At 35.5% G+C, this 18,415-nt stretch overlaps 1 protein-coding gene across 2 annotated transcripts in view; it reads left to right on the top strand.

Annotated features, from left to right (window-relative positions):
• Nucleotides 1–18,415, top strand: part of Ric1 (RIC1 partner of RAB6A GEF complex) — a 104,760-nt gene that overhangs the window by 67,441 nt on the left and 18,904 nt on the right. For both annotated transcript variants that reach the window (XM_085693771.2, XM_085693770.2), the window contains exons 7-16: nt 1,315–1,406; nt 2,628–2,716; nt 5,514–5,658; nt 7,256–7,304; nt 8,956–9,108; nt 11,053–11,256; nt 15,917–15,955; nt 16,250–16,360; nt 17,219–17,308; nt 18,015–18,175. In XM_085693771.2, coding sequence (XP_085549897.2) covers nt 1,315–1,406; nt 2,628–2,716; nt 5,514–5,658; nt 7,256–7,304; nt 8,956–9,108; nt 11,053–11,256; nt 15,917–15,955; nt 16,250–16,360; nt 17,219–17,308; nt 18,015–18,175 — 1,133 coding nt within the window. The remainder of the gene's footprint in view (nt 1–1,314; nt 1,407–2,627; nt 2,717–5,513; nt 5,659–7,255; nt 7,305–8,955; nt 9,109–11,052; nt 11,257–15,916; nt 15,956–16,249; nt 16,361–17,218; nt 17,309–18,014; nt 18,176–18,415) is intronic.

The following is an 18,415-nucleotide window of genomic DNA, read 5'->3' as shown; positions in this document are numbered from 1 at the left end:
AGAGACCAGAGGACAACCTAGGCTGACATTCTAGTCACTCCAATCTTGCTTTTTAAAACAGAGTCTCTCATTGGTCTAGACCTGGCCAACAAGTCTTCGAGACCCACCAGTCTTCACCTCCAGCACTGGGGTTACCAGTACATAACAACCCAACCTGGCTTTTTACACAGGTCCTAGGGGTCAAACTGGGGTTCTCACGCTTGCACAACAGGCACTTCACTGAGTTGTCACCTCACCCCCCATTAACTTATTCTTTGTCCACTTACCGCTTAATCCCAAACTGACTGTCAGTGTGATAGTATCGTCTCCATTCTTTAGATCATTAGTGTTTGTTTAATCTTCATTAAGATATTTCTGTTAGAGCTTTCTGGACTACTCCAGACTAGAGTTCTATTCCAGACTGGTTCCTTACTATACACCTTTAGCAAAGATGTATTTTCTGGTTTTTCATCATCATCATCCCAAGTAGTCTCTTTCTTAATTATATAGTCTTTAATAGCTATTGATTTTTTGACTTTTAGATAGTAAATGTGTAGATTTTGTTGCTGTTCAAGACCCCAAATAAAAATGAATCATTCTGTTTTGGTAGATTTTGTTATATGATCTTCACTGTGGGGTTTGTTAACTAGGTTATATTTTTATGGGGATCCTCCCCATCTTTAAGTTCCCCCCCCCCTTCCTTCTCTTTTGTTCTACGCCTTTCTCTCTCTCTCCACTTTGTGTCTCCAGGGTTCCTTATAAAAGAGTTCTAAAGTCCCTTCCAGTGGATATGTATACCTGACTTCCCTGATACTCTGATATTTGAGTTTTGGAAGTGTTAAAAACTATCAGGTTCAAGGTGTAAACTTGGACTTTTCTTTGATGTTCAGTTTTTTCTCAAAGAAAAAATGTTCAGCTTTGTATTGGGTAATAAGTTGGGTCTTTGTTGGCTATTCACAATGGGAATGTGCTGAGAAAGGACCCAAATCTTCTTACCTAGACTTTGAACCACCTCTGCCATTCTTTTAGAGACACCCAAATTCCCAGGACTTTTGTGTACCCAATAGTGTAAAGTAAGCGATTTTTAAGCATTCTTTACTATTTGTGTGCTTCTCAACTTCTAAAATTTGCTAATGCCTTCCATGTTTTCTTTGTATTCACTACCTTGTGCTTCTTGGGAGAAAACACTTAGATGATAGTCTTTGTGAGCGATTTCTTATGCAGGTGAAACCAAATGATACTTTGTTAAACTGAATCTTTATTGAATGAGAAATATCTCAACTACAATGAGGTTAGGGGAACACTTTTTAAACTTTTAAGTTTTTCTTGTTGTAGCAACTTCATGGAGTTTGGCCACAAGATGTTATTGATGGGACATGTGTAGCAGTAAATAACAAGTACCGACTTATGGCATTTGGTTGTGCAAGGTAAGATAGACAGAGACTGTGACTCTAAGTTAAACTTAAGATATGTTAACATACTTAGGGACTTGGTTATGCCTGCCATAATTATCAGTCATCTTAGTATAAAATATAAAGATGTTTTACTATTTTGAAACAAAGGTAAAGAACAGATTTCAAAGGCTAAACATTTTAGTTTGTAAAAGTGAGGTGTTTCAAACTGTAGAAAACTGAGATACAAATAAAAAAGAATAAATAAGTTTAAATTTAGAGTTTTAATTGTTAATTCTTTTTTTTATTTTTTTAAGATTTATTTATTTATTTATTTTGTTTACAGTGTTCTGTCTGCATGTGTGCCTGCAGGCCAGAAGAGGGCACCAGATCTCATTATAGATGGCTGTGAGCCATCATGTGGTTGCTGGGAACCGAACTCAGGACCTCTGGAAGAACAATCAGTGCTCTTAACCTCTGAGCCATCTCTCCAGCCCTTAATTGTTAATTCTTTAAGATATCAGTGTTTATATTCTCTTATATGAATATGTAGTTTTATTTAGAGAATATTTTTAAAATCACATATAAAATCAGTTTTTTGTTGTAATTCATATAATGGAGAGTTTTAAAACAACATTGAAACTTGAACACTTGACACATGTTTATGATCCTAGCATTCAGGAGGCTGAGAGGATCAAGGATTTGAGGATATTGGTTATAGCCTGGCCTACAAACATACATATAGACCAGTCTTAGTAAATTCCTTTAAAATGGGTGCATGGGGGAAAAAAGAAGGGAAAAAAATTATGTTCATGGTATGCAAAATTATGGTTGTCTCCTAAAGCAAGTTGAAGAGGAAGGTGTCTGTGTGGAACACACACATGTATTTGCTGCCCATGTTAATGCATATTGTTAAAGTTCATTCTTTCAATGTTATAGATGTGGTACTGTATGAATATACCAGTTTATTTTTCCTTCGTCATGTTGCTACGTGTTGAGGTTGTTTTTACTATTTCCAGTTATATACAGTAGTATAGTGAACAGTCTATGTGCTTCCTGGAAAATGTCAGGAATTTCAAGAGGATGTAGAAAGGGATGACTAGACTGCAACCTTAGCATTTATTTACATGAGGTGACTACTAATTATTTACAAAATGGTTTTCTACTTTGTACACCTTTCACTAGAACATAGATTCCCATGATAATGCCGTTTCTGTTTATTTTTGTCATTTTTCACTAAAATTATTGTTTTTACAGTGGTTCTGTGCAAGTTTATACAATAGATAACACCACTGGAGCCATGCTGCTGTCTCATAAATTAGAGCTTACAGCAAAACAGTATCCTGGTGAGTATCTATAATGTCTCTCTTGATCTGCGAGGTTCTGTTCCAACACTGCCACACCTGCAAGCAGTGGATGGCTAACACCATGGGGAATACTGAACTCTGTATACTGTTTCTCCCTTACACATGCAGTAAAGTTTTGCTTATAAATTAGGCTTAAGAAGAGATACCGTGTATGTTAGTTACTTGTCTCATTGCTGTGACAAAATGCCTTACAAAAGCAACTTAAGAAAGTACGATTTGGGGGCTGGAAAGATGCCTCAGCAGTTAAGAACACCAACTGCTCTTGGCAAGGACTTGGTTTGATTCTCAGCACCCTAATAGCAGCTCAATCTGTAATTTCAGCAGCTGGTTTCTTCAGGCATCAGAAATGAAAGTGGTCTATTGTGTGTAGGCAAAACACCCATATACATAAAATAATTTTGATTAAAAAAAAGTGTTTATTTTGGCTTACAGTTTAAGGGGTACAGCCTATCATGATGACAAGAGCATGGTGGCAGGAACATGAGAGGCAGCACTGGCTACAGTGTGTCTGTTGTCAAGAAGTAGAAAGACATAAGTTCTGATGTTTAACTTGCTGTCTCATTTTTCTTCGATTCAGACCTCCAGCTGATAGAATGGTACTTACGACCCATTCTCCTCAAGGAGTCCTTTCTGGAAACACCCTCACATATGCCCAAGGGTGTGTTCCCACAGTGATGTAGTCAAACTGACAGTGAAAATGAATCCCCTTTTGTTTGATCGTCACACAGTGTATGAATGTATTGAATTGTCACAGTGTATTCTATAAATAACACAGTTAAAATAACCAAAACCTTAAAAATAAGTGATAATAAAATAGAACAGTTGTAACTAAATGACTTTAGTTACAACTAAAACTAAAGGTTTTTTTTTTTCCAAACTTTTTTTCTTAATTTTTGGGATATGTAGGTTCTTGGCTAGGTCTTCACCTGATTTTAGCAGTAAGTCCCCAAGTATCATAGTATGAATTAATCTATAATTTTATTTCATATCTTATTCTGGTAGACTCAAATGGAAGACTTTTACTAGCTGATATTCCTTTCTCTTAGCTTAGGTTCTTCAACTCTAAAAATCTTGGCAGCCTCTTCTCCATTGGCAAATGTAGCAACTCACTCTCTTTATCATTTATACACACACACGCACACACATTAGTTTTTTTAGTATAAACCTATTTTCAATTCAATTCATCATGCAGTATCTAAGAAATGACTCATTTGTTCTAGGGCCCTTGCTTAGGGTCTGCATGTGGGCCTGGTGTTTCCTGCTGTGCCATGTCAGTATGTGTTCTCTGCTTGTGTCTTAAAGCACAGGCTAACGCCTCTTCTGTGTTAGTAGTGCATTTGTTACATACTAGAGTAAAATTCTTACAATCTGAGGTGTGACGGCAAAACCAGGACAAGTTGTTTTTCATCAGGTTCAAGAAAGAGAATTACAAGCTAATCTGCCTTATGAACATTGATGCAAAAATAATCAAATAAAATGCTGGCTAACCAAATCCAAGAATACATCAGAAATCATCCACCATGATGAAGTTGGCTTCATCCCAGAGATGCAGAGGTGGTTTATCATACAAAAATCTACCAATGTAATCTACCATATAAATAAACTGAAAGGAAGAAGTCATATGATCATCTCATTAGATGCTAAAAAAGCATTCAATAAAATCCAACACCCTTTTGTAATAAAGGTCTTGGAAAGATTAGGGATACGAGGAACATTTCTAAACATAATAAAAAAATATACAGCAAGCCAACAGCCACCATCAAATTAAATGGAGAGAAACTCAAAGCGATTCCACTAAAATCAGGAACAAGACAAGACTGTCCACTCTCTCCTTATCTATTCAACATAGTTTTTGAAGTCTAGCCAGAGCAATAAGACAAGAAAAGGAGATCAAGGGAATACAAATTGAAAAGGAAGAAGTCAAACTTTCGCTATTTACAGATGATATGATAGTATACATAAGGGTTTTGTTTCTTTCAACCACATTAATTACACAAATTATAAGAGTGAGGACTGAGTTGACATGTGACTAAGGACTGTCATGAGACTTTGGTTTACTGTTCTATGTAATGGATAAACCATGGGAAATTTTCCTGGCTCATCTACATGACATCTTATCTCTTTTTCTTCTTTGTACCATGGATACAGCCTGTATAGTCTTAGCATTATCTTGTGTCTTTACTAGTTTTCCTCGTGTGGGCATGCTCTGCACTTTATCTCCTGACCCTCTCATGCTGTGTGAGTCACCAGTAATGATAGATTCTCAGAGTTTGACAGATGAATTCAGAGGGAAACTACTTTGTCCCAGTATTTTGGGATGTTCAACATCATACTTGTTTCCGTGTGAAGATTCATAATGGATGTTATTTGATGTACTGTAAAAACAGATATTCGCTTCCAGCATTCATTTTTATCACACACACTATGCAAAAGACTTATGTGTATTTTTCTCTAAGGAGAATATTTCTGCAACCTTATCCCCATTTACAGAAGCTGGTCTGACAGCTTTGAAGATTATTACACAGTGGTAGTTATTCAAGATAATCATGGCAAAACCAGCCTTCACTCCCTACAGTTCACCTGCATTCTGAGGTTGTTCACATTAGATCAGGCAAAGGCTGGTGCCTTCATTTTCAGTACCCTCCATGAACAGGACTCATCTTAGAGTCCATGTAGTCCATGCCGTTAGGCTTGTTCAGATTTGAACATACAGCTTGTAAAAAGTACTAAGTATTTCTGAGCAATTGTTTTAACCCTTTTTACTATCTTTTCACAGACATTTGGAACAAAACAGGAGCTGTTAAATTGATTAGATGGTCTCCTGACAATAGTGCTGTAATAGTAACCTGGGAATATGGAGGTCTTTCTCTATGGAGTGTGTTTGGAGCCCAGCTGATTTGTACACTTGGAGGAGACTTTGCGTGAGTGAACAAAGAGAAACTTTAGATAAATAACCCATTGTTTTCCAAGTAGCTCATATATTCAGAAATGCAATGCATGGAGCTACCTTAAAAAAAATTCACCCTTAAGACATTTTTTTAGTAGCATACAAAACAGCAGAGCTCAGTGTGTACATTTTCACATGCAGGGCAGGCGTCAGTGCACTTTGCCTGTATTTTCCCTTCTTTTCACCAAATAACTCCCTCTTCCTTCACGCCATGTTATATGTGTATTTTTATTTAAATCTAGACTGAACACATGATAGAAACATGCAGTATTTGATGCCATGTGATGGAATTCACATGGAGGGTTTTTTTTAATTATTATTATTAAGGGAAAGGGAACTTAAAAAAAGAGGAGAGAAAGAGAGAAGCAGAGATCAGCTTGCCTCTTCAGAAGAACAGTGGGAAGGGAGCAAGAATGGGCGGGGCTTGTCTCTTAAAGAGACTTTTTGCACTTGCATACAGACTTGGAAAGGACCCTTGCCTGGCCAACATTCTGCCTGAATGCATCCTGCCAGGTGACAGGGGCCCGCATAATGCCTGCATCCTAACATTCCCCATATTTTTATTATAAAAAGGTGAGGAAATTAAAGGGGATAGCAAGTAGGACAGGGATGGGGCCACCAGGTTCTCAAAACTGCTTCCTGCTGATTATGGGCATTGACCATCTTTGGGGGGTGGGACTGAGAAAGCTGGGGTTTTAGTCACATCCTAGGGTAGCTGATTGTCTCACTGCTGTCCAGGTTATGTGGAACCATCTGGCGCCTCTTGAACCCGGCAAGATATTGGCAGAGAGCAGAGGACAAGATTAAGTTTAGGGGGAAAAAATTTATTTTTTTAGGTCCTGGTAATTAAGGAAATTGGGTGTCAAGATAAGGGAAACAGGGGAGGCTTAGGCTGCTTAGAAAGGTAGGGATGCATCTGACCTGCTTGAGGTGAATCTTAGCTTCATGGAACTTAAAGAATTCTTGAGTTTACGGAAAGATACAAGTTTTAGATGCATTAACACCCATTGCCTTCTCTCATTTCCCCTTCTCTTCTTTCTTCCAGGACCACCATTACACCAGCATAGTCTCCTCTTACTGTTATGTCCTATATATAGATTCTGCATGTGAGAGAAAATGGAATAATCTCTCTGAGTCTGTTTATATTTCACTTAATATGATCTCTAGTCCATCCATTCTTATTTTATTCTTGTACCAAAACATTTTGTGAAATTCAGATTTAATTTGTTGAGTATATGTTAATTCTTCAAACATTTACTCTTCTAAAACTGACAGTTGATTCAATAAAATTACTTACTGATACCAAACACTAGGGGAAATACACTTCTTTTTTTGAGCTCAGTTGTGTATATGACAACTGAATCTTTAATCCCAGCATTCAGGATGCAGAATCAGGAGCTCCTTAAAATAAAAATATGTAATAATGCATGAGCGTTTCACTTTTATCCACTATTATGTATTTCTGTTTTAAAGGAGCAAATTCAGTTTGTTTGTTTTTAAGCTGAAGCTAAGTGGTATCTGTGTTGTGTGTAATTGGAAGATGATCAAGAGAAGTTTCTGTTCTTTTTCAGTTACAGGTCTGATGGTACCAAAAAAGAACCCCTTAAGATCCATTCTATGGTAAGTACTTTCTACTTACAATCAGGCGTAGCCTATAAAACTCATTGCTTTTTCCATTTTCCCCACAGTGAGTTCATAAAATCAGAAAGCATTTTTATCTCTGCGGATTTTTTTCCTATAGTTCATTTTTGGTGACAGTTATTAATTTGTGTGTTTTTAGATGGAGTTTACTAGGTGTTGGTGTTATACATCTTTAATCCCAGCACTTGGGAAGCAGAAGCAGGCAGATCTCTATGAGTTCAAGGCCAGCCTGATCTACAAGAGCTGGTTCTAGCATAGGCTCCAAAGCTATACAGAGAAACCCTGTCTCAGGAAGAAAAAAAAAAGAAAGAAAAGAAAAAAGAAAGAAAAACGATGGGGCTTCTTGCTATATAACCAACATTTGGCCTCAAACTATATAGGCCAGGACTAACCTTGACCTTATAATCCCCTTGCCACTGGAGTGATTTTGTCTCAAAAAATAAGGTAGATGGCTTCTGATGAATGACATCTCTGACTCACACATATGCATGTGCGCATGTACACACCTTCGCATACCTAATATATAGGCACACAGTTGTAAGTTTTCAGTATAATATTTCTGAACCTACTAGCCAGCGCCTTTGAATATCATGCATCAAGTATTATAATCAGAGGTTCACTAAGTTGATATTTTATCCACAAACTGAAGGTCCAAGCATTTAGTTAGCTCCAGGTTCAGAGAAACCTTGACTCAAAGGAATAAAGAGAAAGAAATAGAATAGGATATCAAAGATCACCTCTTGTCTCCATGTGTACCTGTGCATATACTCTACATATACAGGTATACATAGGAAATAAACAATTATTAAGCTTTTAAGAATTTGCAGTAGTCTGAACCTCACTCACTATTTTTTGGATTACAGATTAGAAATTACTATCTTGAAAAATACTATAATGGAATCTAGTTATAGAATATTAATTCTTATTGGGCTTGGAGAAATACATTTAAATCTTTTCACTGTACACTTCACAACCAAAGAAACCTTTATCTAGAGGAACCAGATAGGTTGTAACAAAAGGTCAAGCTGGAATGACAACACTACTGTCAGAGCTTCTAATCCAGTGCACTCTGCTGTTTCCAGAGCTGCATCTGTGGTAGATGCTTCTTCACTGAGCTTCTGGTCATACACAGCTGTCTTCTGTAAGAATTTCTTTGTACGTAAGAAGCAGGTAAATTAAGTTGAAATGTTATAGAAGGATTTTTAGAATTGGAACCCTGAAAATGAAGCTGAGAACATGAGTTAGTAGTGTCTTACCATTCTAAGTAGAGGGCAATGGTGGTGGTTTCTTCTAGACATAGATAAGGTGACTTGACAGCTAAGAATCATTGGTTTTGATTTTTTTTATAATTTATTTTGTGTGTCTGTGTGCAGGATGTATATATATGTGGGCATGCTACCATGTGAATACCAGAGGACAATTTTATAGTTAGTTCTTTCCACCATTATGCAGGTTCTGGGGATCAAATGCAGCTTCTTATAATTCCACACCTAGTGCTTTGATCTTTCTAGCCCTGGGTGTGATTCTTGTCTCTGGGTATTTTTCATGGTTGCATTATTTAACTGAAGTTATAAATAAGATAAAAAATAACTTTTTGTTCCTTTGACTTTTTTTCTCTTATTTCTTCAAGAGCTGGGGTGCAGAAGGCTATCACTTATGGGTAATCAGTGAATTTGGTTCTCAGCACACTGAAATTGAATCAGACCTAAGGAGTATAGTTAAACAGCCCAGCATTTTGCTATTTCAGTTCATCAAGAGTGTACTCACTGTAAACCCTTGTATGGTAAGTAATTAAAACTGGGGGGTTGTTTGTTTGTTTTCTTTTTTTAGTGCCTTTTAACAGAATTTTAGACACTTTTTAATGATTTGAATATATTCCTAAATTAATTGTACCTTCCTTGTATACTTTCTGTGTTTCATGTATTTCTATAAAATTTATGCCATAATTTGAACATTTTCTGAACATGCTTTGAATTTTTTCATTTTTTTTTTAAAAAAAAATAATGCCACAAGCAGTCCAAAAGAAGCAGTATTTATATGTAAGATAACTTGAATAATTTAGTCTTTATCTGAGTAAGATTATCCAAAGTGTGTTCCATTTAGATACTACTTGGAAATGTTACTAGAGGCTCCACAGGATTTATAAAAAACAAGCAAACAAAAAACCCATAAAACATTCTAGTTGGCTGGGGGATGGCTTAGTTGGTAAAGTGTTTGCTTCACTCACATGCGCGAGGACCTGAGCCGAGCATGGCAGTGTGCGCCTGTAATTTCAGCTCTAGGAAGGTTCAGTGATGGACCTTGTGTCAAAACGTAAGCACACAATTGTGAGCACGCAATCACACACACACACACCACAAAAAAAATCTGTTTTCATGCATGAAATAAAAGCTTTAAAACAAAGAGTAGATTAGGACGCCAGGACTTAGGTTGTCATCACATCTGGCACAAAAATGCAGTTTTAATTTACAAAGCAATGTTCCTTATTCAGCTGTAAATTTTAAGAAACTCTTTGAAGAATATGTCTAAAAGTCTGCTTTGGAAAACATTGCCCCAAATAACAATATAAATATCTTGCAATACTTGTAATAAATATTTCAAAATGCAACATAAACTTCCTATGTTTATTTCTCTGAATTAATATATATTATGTGATTATATATTTTAATATTCTATAGTTATATGCTATGAGTACATATCTCAGTAACTATTATTAATAGTTTTTTAAAAATGTTTGGTGTAACCAATTACTTAAAATTTATAACACATTAAAAATTAATGTGAAAATAACCCAGATCTCAGAACTCTATACTGTAGTTGAAAATTAAGGATCCCCCCCCCCCAAAAAAAATAAGGATAAAGTATTATTTCCTGCCCCTCCACAGGCTGGGGAGATGGCTCAGTGAGTGGGTAAATGAGGAGTAGATTTTGAATCCCCAGAACCCACATAAAAGCCAGGTGGGCATGTCAGCCTGTCTGTAATCCCCTCAGGGAGGAGATAGGGATGGGGATTCCAGAGCAAGCAGGCTAGTCTGCCTAGTCAGAGTAAAATTGGGTTCACCAAGAGACCTTGCTTCAGCCTATAAGGTGGAGAAAAGCTCTTGAGGAAAAGACCTGAATCAACCTTGGATCACCACATGCATGTACATACATGGAAACACATATACATACATACACCATACACATTCTTACACAAAACAAATAAAGTACCCTTGATTATATTTTGGACTAAATGGGAAGGGTTAGAATACCACTGTCTGGTATGAATATAAGAAATCTTCCCACCTTAAGAACTCTGGCCCTCTAGTTGAAAACCAGGGCATAATTACTTAAAACCAGGAGCTGTTGCATTTGTCTGAATATCCATAGAAACTAACACAGTCAATTGTAAACAATGTGTACTTACATGTAGTTTTTCAGGTGTAGTTCTCAGAGTATCAGCATTTAGGGTTACTGATAAAAGGTACTGTTCAAACATTTGTAAGCCTGGGCATTAACAAAACACACTGTACGAAAATCTCACTAACACTAAAAATCATTAAAATATTGACTGTTTTCTAAATGTAATATATGAGATCATTATGTAAATTCTGTCATCTGAAGAAAATCAATATTGTGATATGGTACATGTTCAACAATAAAATTAAAACAGCATTTTACTTAATTGTCCCTACCTAATGCTGGTATTTTTATTTGTTTTCCCTTTTGCCCTTCTTTCTCTGTCTAGAGTAACCAAGAACAGGTGTTGCTTCAGGGAGAAGATCGCTTGTACTTGAACTGTGGAGAAGCCTCACAAACCCAGAATTCCAAGAGTTCTTCAGCACGTGCTGATCATATGCCCAGTCGGGGAAAGAACCCATTTGCAGATGGAGGTCTGGAATCTCAGGGGTTAAGCACTTTACTTGGACATCGACATTGGCATGTTGTCCAGGTCAGTGTTTGTTTATTGACTCATTCATTGGTAATATTATCACTTGGGACCAGTTTTTAATTATTTTTATTACTGTATCTCTCTCAATGCTTGTTTAATGTTTTTCCTTGCCTTTTTTCCCCTTCCATTTGATACAGAGTATATCCTCATCATTAAGAGTGTCAAGAACTAGAAGTTTATTTCTTTTCCCCTCAGTGAAGATAATTTTATTTTACTTTGAGCCTCTGTGTTGCTTAATCTAGCTCTACGAATTTGCATAGCCTAAAGAATATCCATTGCATAGAAAGTAATGATTTGACTAGTACCCAGTAGAGCTGACTTTATAGTTTATAAGTGGTTAATCACTTAAGAGTAGACCCAGATTGCAAACTTTTGAACATTTGAGAAACTTAATGTTCATAATTTTATTATTATTTGATGTTTTTCCAAATTATGGCTTTATCCTGACACCACATTTAAACTAGCAGGTTCTTTTAGCTTCTGACAAGTTGATATTTGTTATGGATTAATTCTGATTTTGATACCAATTAAGATTAATTTGGTACAGTGAGTAAATTGAAATTTCTTGAAAGAAATTTGTATGCATACTTTCAAAGTTCTAAACATTTTCTTTCTTTCATACTAAAATATATCAGAGCCTATTCTTGGATTCGTTTCTTTTAGTCAGTTTATTTTTTATTTTTCCTTTTCTTTCCTTTTGCAATAGGATCTTGCTGTGTAGTTGGTCTGGAATTCACGATTCTCTTCTCTCATCCTCCCAAATGCTGGGACTGTCCACGTACACCATCACTCTAGCTTCTTTTCATCAGTTTCTATTCCCATAATTCCTTGTCTTTTCTCTGCTTATATCTTACTAGTTCAGCTCTCATGTTATTTTCAGTTGATTTTGAATGAAGATAATTAAAAGTCAGAAAAATGATCACTCTATGAAGGGTTAAAGGAGGAATAGTTCCTACAGTTGACTTATAGTGTGCACTAAAAGGAAAATGTATTTAACATACATCAATAAACTCATGGAATCAAACAATGTACATACATTTTATAATTAGTAACAATTTTTAAATATAAAACTGCATCAACTACTTCCTTGACTAAATTTTTCCACTGCTCCCTTCTCTCCTATAGCCATTTCTCTGCTATTTTCATTTCCCCATACTTTGAACTATTCATTCTACACTGACCTAGCATCAATGCCAGTTCTGCCTAGCCAGGTCTGTGTTACCAGAGAGCCAAGTAGAGCAGAGGATCAAAGAAGGTAGGTCTGGAACTAAAAAATCCATCAGGCAATAACAAAATTGAATTTCCTTCCAGCTCAAAAATTCAGTGATTCTTAGCATCCATGAAACATTCCACTGAATAAGCACATAGCGCTGACTCCAGAGCTGCAGGCAGCAGCAGGACTCCTTGTCCTCTGATTGCCAGCTGTACTCATGTCTGCAGAGGAGCTTTCTAAGTCGGAATTTACATAGGCCTTTTCATTTCCTCATTCATCTCTGTTCTTTTAGTTTTGAATAAAGGTAAAATAGTTTTGGTAAAATATTTGTTAAATGATTAATTTATTTACCATAAGGGTAAAAAAGTAGTTCACAAAAAGAAAAAGGTAAAAATGCCAAAACTTTATTCCTCATAAACCCTGATGAGGAAATGAGGAGAAAACAACAACAACAAAAACCTTTTAAAAACTAATATAAATAAAAATGTCACAGTTGTGCTCCCAAGACATTTTAATTGTAATAGAATTTCAATTTTAAATTTCATAGAATTTTTAGAGCTGGAGGAATTTTAGAGGTCATATAGCCCGACTAGATTGTACATAAGGAAACCAAAGCTCAGGAAGTTAACATGACTCACCCAGCATCACACAAAGGAGTACTGGTCAACCTAGCCTTGAAACAGCCTACATTAAAGTATATAAAAGAAATCTAATGTGCTTTTAAAAGCTAGGTACTGAATGTTGAATCATGTAATTACTGTTGACCTTGTACTGAAACTTATAATTTGGGCTTTTTTTTGTTTTGTTTTGTTTTTTGTTTTTAGTTAGAGTTGCCTTGCTGTTTGCCTGCTAACACTGGAGCCTGGCAATTGAATGCAGAGTGACAGTGATCTTTCTGGGTAGTGTTTATATAGTGCTAATGCTTTGCCTTCTAAGCTTCTTAGCCACCAATGTGGACTCCTTGGAGAAACTAGGGGCATGGTTTCCTTCCCCTTCCCACTTATCCTCTCTTGTAGGATAAGAACACATACTTCATTAAAGTTGATTTGTTTGTATGATTTCTATTTTGTGTGTTTACTATATAATTTAGAGTTCATCAAATAAGCTCCAGCTAATTCTGTGCTTTCTGTTTATTGTCTGGAATATTAAACTATTTTTTTGTTTTGTTCAAGCCTTCTGTTTTGTACAACTTAACTTCCAGATGAGAAGGTTTTGTTATATGTCTCTAACCAAACCAAATGCATCCACAGGTTAGAAGCAAAGTTAGTAGCTGGCAGAATAGACAGTGCCTTTTTCGATGTATTTTTTTTTTAATTTAGTTTTCTGAGTTACAAATTTATAAAGTACTGGAACACAATGTGAAATTAAAAAACAAAAGCCTTTTAGTTTGTGGCTGTGTTCCTTCTAATGTTCAGTGTTTTGTATAATGTAAACTTTGGTTTCTAAAAGGTCTTTATTAGTGTTCTAAGGATGTTGATTTTATACTTATCCTGACTGTAACTATTCTGAAAGATTATCTGTCACAAAATGTGGAAAATATCAGACACTTCATTGGAGAGGTCGGTAGTGAATTATAAAGGCTATTTAATGTATAAGTTTTATCAGGTGTGGAAGATGTGGGTTTGGGCAAAGATCTAATTGAATCTTTTAGTTTCACTAATTAGACAAAACTAGTCTAGGCTGAAGACACAGTTCAGCAGGAAAAAAGGAAAGCAGTTAGTTTCCATTTAGAGAGACTGGAAAACCCTTTGGTAAGAATAATGAGATACTCCGATCTGTACCTTAGCACCATCTCCCAGTGATGTGGCATGACTCCTGTGCCCTATCTTTATGATTCAAGTGTCTTTAATATTATTAGCTGCCTCTTCTGTCCACTGTTTCTATACACAGCACTAAGTGTACAGGACAAAGTTCACATGGCACATAGATCAAACAAGGTGACACTAGGAAAAAAATGTATACTTTGTTCTAGTCATAAAATATTCAGACAAAATTAAAAAGCCTATTAATTTCAACTTATATTTGAGTTTTGAAAGTACGTCATTTGTAATTTGTAGTATGTCATAGACTTTTAAAATTTAAAAGAATAGATTTTTTGTAGGGATATGCATTAGAACATGGTAATCTGATAAGTTTTTACTGAGCCTTTATGCTGGAATCACTTTTGCATTGGCGTGCTAGCTGACATACCACATTTCATAGGAATTAGTGAAAAATTGAAGTTTGGGGAGTGTAGGTTTCTTTGAATTTTAGTTATTTTTCCCAGTGTCATTGGTAATGAGCTGCTTTCTCTGGTACACCTTTTACTTTCTTGTGTGAGTTTGATAGCTATTAATTTAGTTGTATTTTTAAGTTGATGTACTGGGTCGCTGCATTCTAGCGCTTTACGAGTTAACAATCTGGAGTGATGCAAGTGCTTTGGGGAGGTGGCTGTTACTCGATTCTCTTCATCTTTACTCAGTCTTAAGGATTTGGTTATTTGTGATTTTCTGATTTGGATTTGTTTTTCAATATGTATCCAGTTTCTTGAGTCACATTAAAATAAATTTCAATAAATTGAAGCTTTTCTTATTCCAGGAACAGAAGACTCTTCCGTTGTTCAGTTTTTCATTAATTCACACTCCACTTCCTCCAGCTGCTCATGAAAGCTAATTAGTCTGTTAGGAGAGACATAAGAGTCCGTAGAGTTAAAACTTACTCCACCTTAATAACCCACAAAATTTTCTCTAAGTTTGAAAGTTTCATAGCACTGATAAAATGATACCATAAATGAAGGTAAAGCTAGATATCATGGGAAATTGTATTTACCACTTCAGAAGAAGACTTAATATCTGTATTATATACGGGTTCTTGTGGATCAATAAAGTTGAACAGCCTAAGAGAAAAATAAATAGTAACTTAACCATATCCAGGTTTGTAGATGCATCTTAAGAAGCAGGATTAAAAAAAAAAAAGTAGGATAAAAATAAGCCAGTTGCCATTCTCAAGCAGCAGATTTTTGTTTGTTCTTACATTGATTGGTTTTATATGCATTGCTTTTTTAATCACCACGTATAAAAGTAATAAAGATTTCCAGTAAAAACCGAACTCTTGGCTCAAGCTGTCGCTGGTCTACGGGTGCTCTGCATGAGCAGACAGAAACTGTTGACTGCAGTCTGACTGCCATCACACACTTGTTGTCAGTTTGTATTGAGTTTGTATCAGAAACAAGCCAGTGCTGTGGTGGAGGGAGGAAGTGTGGTGTCTAAAACCTTGAAATGATTAAGATAGAACATGTGAAATATCGGTTCATAAACTAATGCTCAATTCCAAGGGCTCTGCTACTAGAGCCACTACTTGGCACCTTAAATATTATGCAAGAAGCTGAATCTCATGCTGTGCTAAGTTAATGCTGTCAGTTGAAGTATGTTTCCTAAGTCTCACCAGACTGATTGTTATTTTCTCTAGATTTCCAGCACCTATCTAGAAAGCAATTGGCCTATACGGGTGAGTTGTTATTTTGTTGGTGTTGTAGTAGCCATTCTGGGAGTTGAGCCCTTGTGGATTTCTAAGAGGAAAATTTTAGTGCTTGATCTGCTGTGTATTGCTAGTGGATTGCCTCTACACTTTGTCAAATATAGGTATCAATACTTGAGTTTTTAATTTAGCATTTTATATTTAAATCACTTAGCAAACATTTATTAGTAGTTTCGTCGCCTTACATTTTATTAAGTACTTTTTGTACCTAGTAAAGTATATATATTTGTAGGAAAGAGGTTTTAATTTTTTTTTTTTAAAAAGTTTTCAGCTATTGATAAACTTGGACAGAACATCGCTGTGGCTGGCAAGTTTGGGTTTGCACATTACTCTTTACTCACCAAAAAATGGAAACTTTTTGGAAACATTACTCAGGTTAGTCTTTTTTAAAAAAAAAAAAACAAAAACAAAAACTAAAAATACATTTCAAGATACAACGCATAAAAAAGAATAACTGGTAGTGAGGCTGAAGATGCAGCTCAAGTGTAAAGTGAGAAGTGGGGAGAGAGACAGGATGTTCGATAATTGCCAATAAGTCAGTTTTGATAAAATACATGATAATTTGAAATTGAGTTGAGTTGAGATTGATGGCTTTTTATTTGTCAAGATTATTGACAAATGCTGGGAGATGACTTAGCCATTTGTGATTTCTATATGAGCAAGGAAATCTCAGTTCAAATCCCCACAGGTCTTTTAGATCCAGAGCAGAAATGGCAAGTCACCTGCAATGCCATCCTTGGGAGCGAGACATAAGGGATCCCTGAAACAAATAGCCTGGAAAAACCAGCCCTACCAGCCAGCTCTGGCTTTGGTTGAGAGATGCTACCTTAAAGAATAAGGTAGAAGAGCCATCAAAGAGTATTTCAGACATCAAACCCTGTTCCATATTATCAATCCAGTTAAGACACTAATATTACCATTTGCTAAAAGATTAGGATTCAGGCACTCATCTGATGAAGAATAAAGTCAGAAGTTAAATCAAGTTGTTTTAGATGTAGGGTTAGTGATGCTATCTAGTATTGAGGTATTGTGAATGACACAGGTATTTCTTTATAGGAATGTTTGTTTGTTTTTTTAAAGATAGAATATGGTGCATTATTAATAATGGAGAAATAATTTAGGCAAGAGAGAATGATTCAAAAATAATCTGAGCTTTCTAAGAGTATTTTGTTACTTTATTGAAATTTTGGGTAACATAATTAAAGTAAATATATCTTAAAATTTTCTTTTAAGGAGCAAAATATGATTGTGACTGGTGGCTTAGCCTGGTGGAATGATTTTATGGTCCTTGCATGTTATAACTTAAGTGACCGTCAAGAAGAGGTAACTTATTTTTTTTCCTCAGAATTAATAGGTTTTTAATTTTGGAGCTAAGCAGGATTTAATTTCAGGTAGACAATAATCTATTAAAACCTGGACATCATTTTATTCCAATAATTTATCATATTTTAATAGTGGAATTACTGTTTTAAGTTATTTATGTTCTTTTTTTAAGGTAACAATTTGAATTTGTAAGATAGCCTTTTATATCATAGCATCCAAGGATTATGAGTTCAAGTCTATTCTGAAATAAATATTGATCCTATCTCAAAAAATAAATAAACCTAGAAAGGATAACCTTTTAGCAATTAGGTAATCTATAAAGATTGGTAATAAAACATTATAAAAGCAAAAAAATATATGGGTGACTGTTCTTAAGAAGAACTTTATTAATTTATTAATTTATATGATTTTGAGGAAATGGTAGTCTCATTAGTCAGGTTTGAGTACATAGATCTGAAACATGATTTCATAATATTTCATTTACTCTTGATCACATTATCTTTGGTTATTTATAAAGAATTAGCTAGCCAAAATAAAACATTATTCATTTTTTGCCAAGTCATTAGTAATTCTTTTAACTCCTATTACTTTAAAGTGAGTTGGCGTTGGGGGGTGATCTGTAGATGAAAATATGACTGATTCCACACATTCTTGGTAACCATTGTTACATGTATATGTCTGTATATAACTCCCCCCCCCCCTTCAGCTCAGAATCTACCTACGAACATCAAATCTGGACAATGCCTTTGCTCATGTCACCAAAGCACCAGTGGAAACATTACTGCTTAGTGTCTTCCGAGACATGGTGGTAGTGTTTAGAGCAGACTGTTCAATATGCCTTTACAGTATTGAAAGAAAATTCGATGGGTAAGTTTTATCATGGCATGAGTCACTTTTGTTCCTGTTTATGTTTCCTCTATTATGTTTTCTAAAAACCTTTCTCCATCCTCCTATGTTGTTCATTATAAGGAGTTTTGGTGGTATTTATGTAGAGAGTGTGAAGAAAAGAGAAAAGTGCCTGTACCAAATGCTTGAGCTTGACTTCCTATGCTATTGGTGGCCAGGGTTGGGGTGGGCATATACTTTTAGCCTAGATAAATCTTAGAT

This window comes from Myodes glareolus, chromosome 7 (assembly GCF_982192425.1).
Source record: "Myodes glareolus chromosome 7, mMyoGla1.1, whole genome shotgun sequence".
Taxonomy (NCBI): Eukaryota; Metazoa; Chordata; class Mammalia; order Rodentia; family Cricetidae; genus Myodes; species Myodes glareolus.
The sequence above is the reverse complement of the archived record's forward strand: the minus strand, read 5'-3'. Positions and strand labels throughout refer to the sequence as shown.